Source organism: Limulus polyphemus, unplaced genomic scaffold (assembly GCF_000517525.1).
Source record: "Limulus polyphemus unplaced genomic scaffold, Limulus_polyphemus-2.1.2 Scaffold1685, whole genome shotgun sequence".
Taxonomy (NCBI): domain Eukaryota; kingdom Metazoa; phylum Arthropoda; class Merostomata; order Xiphosura; family Limulidae; genus Limulus; species Limulus polyphemus.
Window position 1 is genome coordinate 43131 of NW_013667295.1, and position 13701 is coordinate 56831.

Here is a 13701-nt window from a genome sequence, read left to right on the forward strand (position 1 = left end):
TTGAGTTCCAGAATCATTGTGAAAATTACTTCATATCACTAACAAGAATATTACTGGCCTTCCTTGGTAGCATTGTTTATTCTTCAGTGTCAGACCAGTAGAACAACCTAACTTGATGTAGTGACAAAGAATCTGGTAGTCTTTTGTCCACTATCAACCGAAAAAGAAATCCAAACGTTATCTACAGATTTTGAAATGTTTTTTTATGAACTTATTGCCTTGAATTTGTAATATAAAGTTTGGAATCGAATCAATGACAACCACAGCCCAACCTAATTACTTCAGTACATAATGGTGTTGTGATTGTGAATTGATTTATGTAAGCATAAATATAGGTTAAGCACGTGACACTTAACAGTCAGCTTCTTTATACCTTTTCATTGTTCAAGTGATATCTCCTGTGGTACTGACACAAAGAGATGTTTCATGTTAAAATTGGCCATCATCATGGGTTTTGTTCAATTTCAACGTTAAACAGCTGCCATCTTTCCTGTTGTTTGTCAGCACTTGTACTTGAAGCACGTGACAAGTATTGAATTCATCATTAGATACGAACGTCCTTTTACAGTATTCAGTACCATATTGATTATTCGGGTTATCATTGGTTCAAGTTTTAAACGTTGTCCTATGTAAAAATGGTATAAACACTCAACATTCTGTGGTATTTCAAAGTACACTTGGCCAACAGGTAAGTAAGTTAAGTACCACGATAACAGAATGTTTTATCACATGTATGTAAAGTTTGAATAAGTCAAATTTGACCAAAAAGAAACAGAGATTGAAAGCAGTTGTTTCATTACGAAACAAAGAACACATTTTATTTAGAAAACAGTGATTTAATATGTCTAGTTACTTCTGTTGACAATTGTCAGCTTATCTTCATACAACAACAAGGCAACATAGATACATCTAGTACCAACAACAATAGTGGCAATTCTGACTAATTACTAGCTTCTAATACAGCTCTATTCAAGCCTAGTAAAAATTCTCAGAATGCTGCGTCATCCACGTCAAGAGTTTGTATCTAACTTACGCATGCCCACTGTGCAAGACGTTGTGGTAAAGTAATTTAACGACTTATCTAGCGTGCTGATCACTTACAGAAGCAAACACATTTCTTGAATCAGCTCTAATCGTAAGTGACGGCCTGTGGACAGGATTGTAAATATTCTGAACTGAGTACCTCCTGTACGATGTGAACTAAAATTTTGGAAAAAGTACATGAATATATCTAAATAAATATTTATACACTTATTACGGTATGAAAGGATTCCATCCCTAATACTTGCAAGCTACAATATTATAGAAAAGGCATTAGAATTGTACTAATTAGCATTAGATTAGTGCTTGCAGCATAATATCCTCACAAAAGTATTTCATTAAACTTTTGATTATGTTAAGTGACACGATATCAAATGTGTAATATTGTAATAGTTCATTATAATCTTCAAAATAGTTTAGGCCTGGTATATTTCCAGGAGGTTTAACTCCTTCAAGTCAATACTGTCAAAAACAGAGGTCAAGGTACGTATCTGTGAACGTTATTACCCCCTCTCCCTACCCCAAACAAAAAAAAAAGGAGTTAAAGCATAATGATTTCCAAAAATCAATATCTATCATCTTTTGAGGAGGTTATTTGTCTAGGTAATCATATTGCACGTGATATTTGTGTGTCACGATTTTTTGTGGCTCTAAACTTAGTTTGGCCATTAGACTTAAGATAATTTTTTGGGTATCTCGTACTATATATATATATATATAAATGAGAGAGAGAGAGAGTCACGTGGTTTGAAAATACATTCTGGAAACATTTAAGTTTTGTTAAAAGTTTTCCTGACTTCTACAAGCATGTATCCAAAAACCTATCGTGAAAGGAAGGCGTTACAAGAAATATGTTTCTTCTACTAATGTTGAATACATTACATTAAAACAAGTTTCGAGCCTAACCACATTGTTAAAGTCCATTCATGATGTTAGAAAAACACGTAGGTTCAAGAATTCTTGATAGAAATGAATAAAAACCTTATAACCCGAGCGCTTTTTCAGTTTGCCCCTAAAGAAGAAGAAAGGTCCACCTTTCGATAGCGCTCGGGTTATAGGGTTTTTATTCATTTGTTAAACTCAATGCCACCCTGTACAGAGATGTTCTATCTGATGCTATTCCAAAAGTCTCTGTCGTAAGGTTTTTCATGTCAAAAACGCACTTCTACTCCCTTCATGCTTTTCATAATCCTTTTAGTTTATAAGGACGATGAATTACTATTGTTTGTTTGTTTTCAATTAAGCACAAAGCTACACAATGGGCTATCTGTGCTCTGCCAAACACGGGTATCGAAACCCGTATTCTAGCGTTGTAAGCCCGCAGACATACCACTGTACCACTGGGGGCGATGGATTACTAGCTCCCACTTAAATAGTCCAATTGCACAAAAATCCAAAGGTGCTACATCTGGCAAATTTACTGGAAATCCTTATATGGAATAGCATATCTACCTGTTTGATTCTCCAGCTCCTTAACATATGTGATGGTTGAATAGATATGTCATGGAAGCAACTTGTGTCAGTTTTCCAGTGATCCATCTTCAATATGTTACATACTATAGTCTGAGAAACGCAAATTGGCTTTTGTACTCGTGGATTCTCACCTGTTACAAGATGTTGCATTTTGCATACCATGGCCTGGGATGACTTGCTGCAAGTCTCTTTCTTGATGGTCTGGTGCCCTAAGCTGATCCATATCTTTTTGGTTTTCAATACCATTAAGTACAAGGAATATCCTGTCTTGGAAATTCTAAGTCTCCGATCTGAACACATCTTTATTATCTGAATGTATGAATAATTTGTGTTAGAAAGGACTGTTACCTTTATTCCCAAAAACAATCAATTTTTGGTGCCATCACACTACCTAGATAATAACAAACAATGTTAAAATGTAGATCTGGTACACTCCATTCCACCGCATATTTAGATCATCTGTAATTGTCACGAGACTTACTAATTTCCATATTCAAAATAGTTTAGTATTATGTACTCAACCCTCTGTATTGCTTAAAAAGTTTATAAAACTTTGTGATAAATAGTGTTAGAGAAATAAACTTAAAAGTAATCCTTGATTTTTCAAAGGAGTCTCTTAACATTTGGACCTTCATAGCTCGTGATATCTGACTGGACTTTTTAAATTTATATACTTTGTTCTGGAGTTTCATGGTGTCCTTGACATTTTTAATGCTCATTCTATTTTTAAATTTCTATGGTATTTCTTTCTCTACACCTTTCGTAAACCCTTGCCATCTCTTTAAATGACATTTCTCTGGAGTCTTTTAACAAACATGTAATCTCTCTTCTCTTCTTCTAGATGTTTATAACACTTCCCTAGACATTTTAAGCATATCGTAATCACTCTGGACTTTTTAACTTTCATGACATGTCTTAACATTTCATAACAGTCATGTCTTGGTCTTTCTTAATACCTATACTACTTCTCTGTAATTTTAAAGAACTATGCCACTTTTGTAAATGGTGTTGCATTCCTCGATGCCCCCAGTGGCACAGCGGTATGTCTGCGGACTTACAACACTAGAAATCGGGTTTTGATACCCGTGGTGGGCAGAGCAAAAATAGCCCATTTTATGGTTTTGTGCTTAACTTCAAATAAACAAACTTTCTTCGATATCTCTCTGAAGTTTTTGACTTTCAGACTCCTGTACGGATTTTCTTCACATACTTGATGCTTTTTAAAGTTTATTACAACCCTTGATTCACTTCTTAATTTTTATAACGTTTAAGCTTTTCTTTGTAGCTTCTAAATATAGGTGTGGGTTTGCCCTGTGGTAGAGCTCTAGATTTCAGATCTGATTAGCCGGGTTTGACTACATGTGATATCATACAATATTCCCCGCACATTAAGCTGTGGATATACTATAAGAGTAACAATCAATCCCTTAGCATGGATGGTAGATGGTAGGGGGCTGCTGACTGACTGCCTTCCCTCTTGTCAGTAGCTCAAAATTAAGGATGGCAGCTTTGCCATAAACACAAATACAACTTTTAAACATTCTTGATACCTCTCCTGATTTACTTTCAATCTGGGGATAGTCTGAACTATTTAACTCTCATGGCATCTTTATGAAATTTCTTAATTTCCAATACATCTCAGTAAATAAAAATATCGATTTTCTGCATGTATATATTAGCTCTGTGACTTCTTGAGCTTCCATTGCATTTCTCTAAATTCTCTCTTAAAGTCAACAGAACTTGTATGAGCTTTCTATAATATATCTCAAGACTTTCTTGAAAATCTTTGACACCTTTGTGAACTTTTAAGCTCCAAGCCACATGTATGGACTTTTTTAATTTTCATGAAATATCTCTAACTTTTACATGCCTAATGATATCTTCATCAGAACTATCCTACACTTTCATGATACTTCTCCAAGTTTTTTAAAAAGATGTCATCTATCTTCATTTTTAACCTACAATACATCTCTCTGGACTTTCTTAATACAGACATCACATATATTTGTTTTATTTAATACTTGTTATTCATCTCTTGACTTCTGAACGTCCCTGGCACTTGTCTGGACTTCTTAGTGTCCATTTTATCTACCTAGACTTTAGTAATCTTTATAAATTTATAAATTATACAGTTATGGTTAACGTGTAGAGAGTGTTTGTTTGTTTGTCTCTAGTGGTGATTGTCAGAAAGAAGAGCGGAACATCGAGGTTCTGTGTGGACTTTAGGCGTGTAAACGTGACCATGTGCATCAACAGCTTTCCTGTGTCACATACAAACAAATGTCTGGATGCACTAGAAGATAAATGCTGCTCCATTCATTAGATCTGGCTTCTGGTTATTATCAAGTTGAAAAGGATGAAGAAATTATCACTAAGGTTTCTTTCAACAGTTTGGAATGACTGCATGAACTCTGTATCACGTCATTTGGTTTGAGTTCTGCATCTGTCACTTTTGAGAACCTGATGGAACCTAAACTCAAAGAACTGGAATGGCTAATGAACTTCAAAAATATGGAAGGTATGATTGTACATTGAATAATATCATTGGTGTGTTGTGCTGTAGCCACGAACCATTGTAGCTAACCTGTGATGCAGTGATAGCAGATTTTGCATGTTTAGAGGATTGGAAAGCACCATGAAATACCATGCACCATTATGATTGTTTAAAATCACAATAACGTCCTTTGAATGAAACTGAACATTAATTTAATTGGCATTTAACATTTTTGTGAATCTGTGATAGTTATTCTTTTGTTTTCTGTGAGTCCTTAAAGGCTTTTGAAGAATGATGCATTCCTAGTGATTATGTGGTATTTTATCTTGGCATTGATCTTTACATATGTGACTGTATAAAGTTTTGGATAAAAAACGTTAGTGAGATTCATTACTCTTTTCTAGTATGAGGTCACTCTTCATTATTCTAAGTTCTTGTGTGTATGTGGATTCATTTTTCCATCTTTTGTATTCATGTGAGGTTTAGCTGTTATATCCCTCTGTCGTAAGTTTTTACTTGTAATTTGGCAAAGTTGATTGGGAAACCACGCTGTTTTTGGAGAATTTATACGACTTTAGTGACCTTAATAAGCTGTATTATATATTGCATGAGAGCATTGGACATAACAATAAGTGAGCCTTTTCGAATGTTCTTTTAAAACATTTAATTCTTCTCATACTTTTAATTGTGGCCAGAGTTTTGTTGACTCAACTTGTTTGAAATATCCAATAGACAGGGCAGTTGTTATGAGTGATCTTAGTATTTCATCTGTTGTTACTTCTTGATTGATTTCCTCTAGTATCGTGGCTTTGGGGAGGAGGTTTCTTTCAGATGTTGTATACATTCTTCTACTAATGTTGCAACTTTTTCAGTTTTTCAACTTTTTCATGTGAATTAAAATGCCATGACATACAGTCAGCTGGATTACCTTCACCTGGATGATTAATAACTTGGAAGTGGTATAGGCTGTAGTCGTAGGGGCCAGTATTAAATCATTGCAGGTGGTTAGGATCTAGGGTTTGTGGTCTATCATTAACTTGAGCAGTATAGTATAGGCGTAGAAATGGTAATATTCACATTCCCATACTGAAGTAAAAGTTTTCTTTTCTTCGGGAAATATCTTTTTTCTACATCATTAAGTGCCTGGGTGGCATATAAAATTATTTTAGCTTCTCTGTCTGGTGATTTCGTCTGTATTGAGAGTGCTCCTAGTCTTACAGGACCAGCACCAACACATACTTCTGTGAGTAAATTGGAGTCAAAATATGGCATTGCACTGTCACTCATGAGTCATAGTATTATCATAGTTAATGCATTCTCATGTTATTTGATCCATATTCACTGTCAATTTCTTTTTGTCAATCCATGGACATGGTGGGTGAAAGTTTGAAAATCTGGTGCAAAATGTCTGCAGTAACCTAATTCCTTCTTTCATGAATATTTACACAAAGTACTCGAGTCTAGAGTTAGTAAACTTTCATTTTTCTTGGTGAGAAGTTTTTATCCAATAGTCTTTCAAAGATTACTCTGAGTTCTTTGTTATGGACGTCTGATACATCTAAGACTTGGTGTATAATGTTTTTAAAAACTTCTGCAATGATGATATTCTGAAGTTCAATCTGGGTTATCTTCTGAGACCTATTTGAGTAGAGAATGTTGTAATGTACTGACTCCCTGGTACTAGTTGTAGATGGTGATGTCATGCTTTCGGATCTAATTTACAAAAGACTTGAGCTTTATTAAAATCTTCTGTTATGTCATCAATGATTGGACGGTATGTATATTTCTTTCAATGTTTGTTTTGGCAGTCTTAAGTCGAAATATATTCTATTCTTCTCTAGGTTTTGATGCTTGGGATTTACTACTACTTTTGAAACCCACGAAGATGGTTCATCTAGTTATTTATAATTGTTTGGCTATCCAGTGATAATACCTGTTCTTTGATGTTGAATGGAATTACCTGTTGGATTTAATCACTGGTTACATACATTTACCTAAGAAAAGTTTAACTTCAAAGTTTTTGGTTTTTCCCTATACCAGAGAAACCTTCTGAATGATCACTTATCAAAGCTGCTATCTCACAGGGGAGCTCTTGCTAGGGGTATACAGTCTTTATAAACAACACAAGTGCAGATGCTGTTGCAAAGGAGCAAAGTGATTCATGTGACATGAAATGTGATTTCAGTAACTCTGTTTTTACGTTGCACCATCACTTGAAAATATTTCCCAAGTGGTATTGGATTTCTTAAGACAAAATCAAACACTTTTGTAGCTGACTTTGGAGTATGAGAGTGGACGTAAACTATTATAATCTGTACGATCAATCATGTTAACTGTTTCTCCAATATCCAGTACAACTTGATTTTTATTTCTTCCTGTGATTCATGGAGAAGAAAATCCATGACGAGTAAGCATGTATAACTTTTCTGGTGTTTCTTCATGCTGTTTTATATGGATCAAATAAACAATATGACTCTTTCGTCCTTGCTGTGGAATGCGGTATGTCTTTAATGAGATTTTCAATAGCAGCATCATACACAGTGGTTCTTATTTTCACAGCTCCAGCACAACTTTCCTGTCACTAAGAAGGGCTGTTTTTGGTGGGTATTGTTTGTCACAGCTCATAAACGTTTTTTATTGAACGTGCTTTTTTATGGAGCAAGTAAAGTACTTTACTGAGACACATTTGATTTCACTTCCTTACACATTTCTAGCATTCGTATTTGTTCTGTTGATCTCACTAGTGTCATTGTTATATTTCTGTATTTGGTCTTTGCTGACTACGTGTTGTTCTGATACTTCTAGTTCCCTTCATATGTCTAAGAACTCAGTAATAGTGAGTTTGGTTTCTTATAAGGCTCGGTGAGATCTGGTGAGTTAGCTTTAGACCTATTGGTATCGATGTTACCCTCAGTTGGCAAATTAAAGGTTTTCTGGAACCAAGGAAGGCGTCAAAGACTGGTATTAGCCTTTAAATTATATTTTCCCTACCAAAGTGAGATCTGGCATGATTAGAAGTTCGGAAAGAATAACTTTGGTGTCTTTAAACAACTTGTTTCTATATGTTCAAGACATGGATGAAAATTGTGTGAAGACATTGAACTGAGTAAAAACTTTGTTTTTGTTTTGACTTGTCTCTCCTTTCTGTAAGTTTGGAGGGACATATTTTGCTGTCGTAAAATCAATTTTTCTTGAAAAATGTAACATCAGCATGCTATGTCTGAATTGTCTCCGTTAAGCCACCCTACAGTGTAGCCTTAGATAAGAACAACATCTTTGACACATTTAGGACGACACGTGTAACTATTGGAACTGTGTCGAGTTAGTAGCTGTAATATACCTATAGTAGAACAAAACTAGTGTTTATGAAGATACAAGATACTAAATAATAAGTTAAAGAATACCTGAATCTTCCAAGAAAATATAATAATACTAAACATAATACGAAGAAAACAACATATTAAACATATTATGAGATATGTCTAATACTACTCTATAAATTAACTAAAAGCTACTCTCAAGTTGGTTGTTTTGATGTCCAGTTTAGAACAATTTTTTGAAAAACCAAACCAATTTGGGAACACCATCATACCTATTACTTAGGTACGTCACAAACAAGTATATCTAAGTTGTATCAACTCTATCCTCCCACATAACTATTAGGTCAGAAACCACACATGGTCATCAAAACCTTAGAGATCGATGAGCCAGTTTGGATTAGCAATGACTAGAGATGCCGCAAACATTAAGGTCGTGCTTGTGGTGAGTCAATAACTATCTGTTTCACACTGAGAACAAGTAAAAACTAGAAAACAATAGTAAATAGTTATTTCAAAAGTATAGAATTGCATAACTTAGGATATAAATGTACCGCAGGGAAGTCGATTTTGTGAGGCCTTTGTTTCTTATAGTTTCGACAAAACGTTGTGATGTCTTTTTCTTTGTAAATTAGAATGTAAATGAGAGTTTTCTAAATCCTTAAACCTTGTTATCCAAGCCAAAAAACGATAGAACAGTCGCTGAATATGTCTGCTTAATTTTCCGTACCTTTTAACATATACAAAGAAAGTTTTGAAACAAGTAGTATGTACCAATAATAAAGATATGTTAGGTAAGGTGTTATATAAAAGATGTTTTGAATAAAACACAGGAGGAAAAGTTTCAAATAAAATGTTACATGTGTGTTGTATTGGATGAAATATATCATCATTTGTGTTTTGAGAGAAAATATAACACAAGGTATTTTTAAAGATATATGTAATTTTATAGCCAAAAACTGCGATATTTAATCTTTCCAAAACCAGAAATAAATAAATTTTTATCCAGGTAATTATTTTCATATCTTTTATGCAAGGTATTCCGTCTTAGTTAGTTAATGTCCTCATAAACAAGATGTAACAGGTCATAAACTTATGCTTCTCCTCTAGCTTAAACATATGTTAATATTAAAATGATTGTTAAGAAGGGCTTATACTTGCTTGACTCTGTTTCTGTATCATCACTCCCTTGTAGTGAAAGCTGTACTGAAGTTGAGGAGCGGAACAGATACCTGCACAGATTAGTTTGAGCTATGGGCTAAACGTGTTTAATGAGAACAAATGTTAATGTAGGCAATGTAGAATTGTGGGATATCACACTGGGAACTGCCATTGTGACTTATTAGTGCAATGTATCATTTTTTTTTTATCTTGTCACTGTCTGGAAAGTACTCTCTGCTTCAATAGTTGGTTGAAATCTGAATATAGTTGAACAACAAAATTGGCCAGTTCAGTAAAGCCCTTGTATTTTCATCATTGTTCTGTGTCAGAAGTAAAGATTGTTTGTTTTCTGTTTACATGTGTGCCTGGGACTTTTTTCTTTGTCGTCCAAGTACAGAATGTTCTCTGCATGTCTTATTATAAAATTTAATTGTATTGTGAATTACTTACAGCTTGTCTGCCGAATATCATTGTACCCGAATACCAGACTAGCATGAAAAGTATTTTAAGTATGATTGCTATAGTACTAGTTTTTATAGTAAATCAATATCGAGCACATAAAATACTTATGCAATAACCAGACACAACTTCATATTAACGGTTCATTATTTTATTTACAATTTTCATTACAATTTATACATATTACGTAGGGCAGTTACATCTTGCGGTCGTTTTGGAAGTGAACATTAAATTGTTAAAATTACGATATAATTATCATAATATGAACCAAGTCTAATTCATAGACACTTTTATTTATGAACATTTTTTTTTTATTATTTGCGATCATAAAAATGTGCTGATTCGTTCACTAGAACAATATACAATAAAATGTATATGATATGTTAAAACAACCCCAGTTTTTGAGAGATAGTATTAAAATGTAAGTTTACGTTTTTTATGCAATAGTTTCCTAAGATTTATTTCGCGCAAATTTTAAAGCAGCTACTAATTAGGACGTATAAAGAATAGTTCATATTTTTATTTTTTATGCCAGTTCAATAAGGCAAGTTTTTTATTTTTAATACGGATTTTTTCTTTTATTAATAGATATAATATTTCTCTTATTAAGAGCTTTTGACGCCATTTTGTTTAGAATGGTAATGAGGATTAACCACCCTGAACATTAGCTGTTGTAGCTCTTGCTTGTTTTTCTTTTTTCCTCTGTGTGTTTTCGTTGTTGTTGTTGTTGTTGTTTTACGTTTCTATATGAATTAATACAGCTTTTCATTTCTTTTTTCTTTTTGGAGGGGGAGAAAAGTGATGGGGTCAATTGACAGGTGAACCTACTGTTTTGGGGGTTGTCCGGCTCGTTAGCATTGCATAGCCTATTAAAGGGCAAGCTGAGCCGGCGGTCTCGCTCCTGGCTGGGCCTCTGCCTGCCAAACCATGTAAACTGTTGGGCCACCCAGGTTGTAAAAGCGCTGCCTAATGTGGCCACGATAGATTTGACGATAGCAAACAAGGCCCACTGACGACTGAGCTCTAGAAGTCTGCTCATTGGAGCAAAGAAGGAAGAAGCCGACGGCTAAGAAAACCGTGCGATGTCAGATGGAAATAGCAAAAGCTCTTAGTCGTGCTCGAGCAACGGACGTTAAGCCTTCCATTCGTTCCATTTAATCGAGTCTAGTGACACGGAACTTATAACGAGAAAGACACTCCAGCTGATTTAATATATCTTTCTTATAGTAATAACCTTTTGTTGACTAGATTCCATGTCTGTACTGTTGGAACTATGTTTAGAGGTTTTGAATAGTGTCTCTGTCTTCGCACGCACGACGTAACCTCCCTGCCATGTGTTTAGACGTTCTTAGCGTTGGTCGGCGGTTCGAGAAACCCACTCGCTTCATGTGATATCGTTGATAAACTGGCCATAAATACTAGCGAACTTTTATTATTCTATGAACCGCAGTTGACCTTCAATGACCTGGCCGTGGAAAAAATTTAAGGTGAGTTTTTGTTTTCACCTCTCTCTAATATCAAACTTTGAGCTGAGTACGTTTCTCATGTCACGTGGGAGTACCTTTAAAAATATAGAAAGAATTAACTGTTGTGCACGTGATGTGTATCTTTCAGTGAAGATTTGAAAAGTTTCTATGCATTTACTAGATGTAAATAATTTAACTACATTTTCGGCATTTGCTATAACACATAATAATGTTTCTATAGTACTTGCTGCTGTTAACGGAGAATTTTTTGAAATAACTGAAATAATTGAATATTAATGTGATGTACCTTAACCTTAGAATCAGTAATATGGGTTCTTGACCCCTTCGGATTTTTAAACACATTTTCTATATTATTTATGCACCATCTTGTTTGCGGGTTCCTTAATACAGGGTCCCTAATGACTAATGAGTCACGCACAAAAAACTAACAAAGTAATAGTAATGTTAATATTGCCATAAATCCCGCCAATTACTGTTAGAGTTTCCTGTGTATTTAACGTAGAAACCGAGTGATTTCACCCACTACACTGGTTGTAGTAACGGGTAAAACACCAGTTACTGTGATGACTTATAAGTAAGAACGAAAAACTTGTGTATTTAATTAGCTATGCTCGTTACCGAGTTGATTTTTATTTTTCATCGAAGAATATATCTTGCTCTGATCGGAAGTGAACGGCATATACAAACAAGTATGTAATTTGAGAGTTAAGACAGTACAACGAACAGAGGGAATTTCGTTTTATATCTGGTTTAAAACAGAACGTAATTCCTGTCAAATTTAAGTTTTTTCTGGAGGTGTGTGGTGGGATATACTTAAACTTTCAGAGCAAACTATTATCAACTGTATAGTAGCAACGTTTAGAGCAAACCGTTATCAACTGTGTAGTAGCAACGTTTAGAGCAAACCGTTATTAACTGTGTAGTAGCAACGTTTAGAGCAAACCCTTATCAACTGTGTAGTAGCAATTTTTAGGGCAAACCGTTATTGATGATGAAATTAATCCATTTACTCTAAGTAGAAACACATGTGGCATATGATATTCAAGATTATCAATCCTTTTGTTTTTCATCACCCTGTCCAATGAAAACAGTAGTAGTAAAAGGTAACTAACAACTAGGGAACTACATCTTGTTAATCAACTGTTCTACTAACCTGTTTATCCTATCTTCGTATCCCACTTAACTATCCTATTAATCTATTCTACCTAACTATGTGTGTGCATGTTCTTCTTCTATTTCTCTTTAACAGAAATGCAATAAATAAACAACGTGGCAATTAGTCATGCGAAATGTTAGCCATAAAAAAGACACTGGCCTCTTACTAATCCAGACCGATTAGCTTCGGACGCGTTAATGAGCAAGTTATGTTAAGTAAACATTATTTGTAATGTACTAATTAAAGGTTATATTATACCAACATTATCTGTGATGTATTAATTAGAAGCTATACTATATCAACATTGACTGTAATGTAATAATTAGAAGTTATGTTGTATCACTATTACCTGTAAAGTAATATTTAGAAGTTATATTGTATCACTATTACCTGTAAAGTAATATTTAGAAGTTATATTGTATCACTATTACCTGTAAAGTAATATTTAGAAGTTATGTTGTATCACTATTACCTGTAAAATAATATTTAGAAGTTATATTGTATCACTTTTACCTGTAAAGTAATATCTAGAAGTTATATTGTATCACTATCACCTGTAATGTAATAATTAACAGTTATATTGCATCAACATTATCTATAATGGCGTCATTTCACATTAAACATGAGCATGCATAACACAGACAGTTATTTCAACACACGAAAATCATGCAAAGCTTTACCCGTAACAGGGTTTTTACTTGGAGTGTGAAATATTAATTATTGTGTATTCAGAAGAAGCAGTTGCCCAGTGTGTCCTGTGTAGAAATGTGCAGCACATTCCGAATGTGTTTGCTTCAAAATATCGCGCAAAGCCACACAAGAGTTATCTATACATAGCCGTCCCTAATTTTGAACTTATGAACTAGAGGGACGACAGCTAGTCAACAACACCCACCACCAATTATTTGGCTACTTTCGTCTGCCCGAATAACGTGATTTGTACAGCGCACCTACGGCACAAGTGCTGAGCAAAATTAGACGGCAACTAGTTATGAACCAAGAAATGATGAGTTCACAGTCCGAGCACGCTAACTAGTAAGTCACACCTGGGCTATTTACTATTAAAAATGCCCCCCAGTGGCACATCGGTATGTCTGCAGACTTACAACGCTA

General features: G+C 34.5%; 1 protein-coding gene across 1 annotated transcript in view; it reads left to right on the plus strand.

The window, feature by feature from the left end:
• Positions 1 to 11185: 11185 nt before the first annotated feature.
• LOC106464550 (protein patched-like) overlaps positions 11186 to 13701 on the plus strand; it is a 99772-nt gene continuing 97256 nt past the window's right edge. Inside the window, exon 1 of the mRNA XM_022392285.1 lies at positions 11186 to 11432. Coding sequence (XP_022247993.1) covers positions 11406 to 11432 — 27 coding nt within the window. The 5' untranslated portion in view covers positions 11186 to 11405. The remainder of the gene's footprint in view (positions 11433 to 13701) is intronic.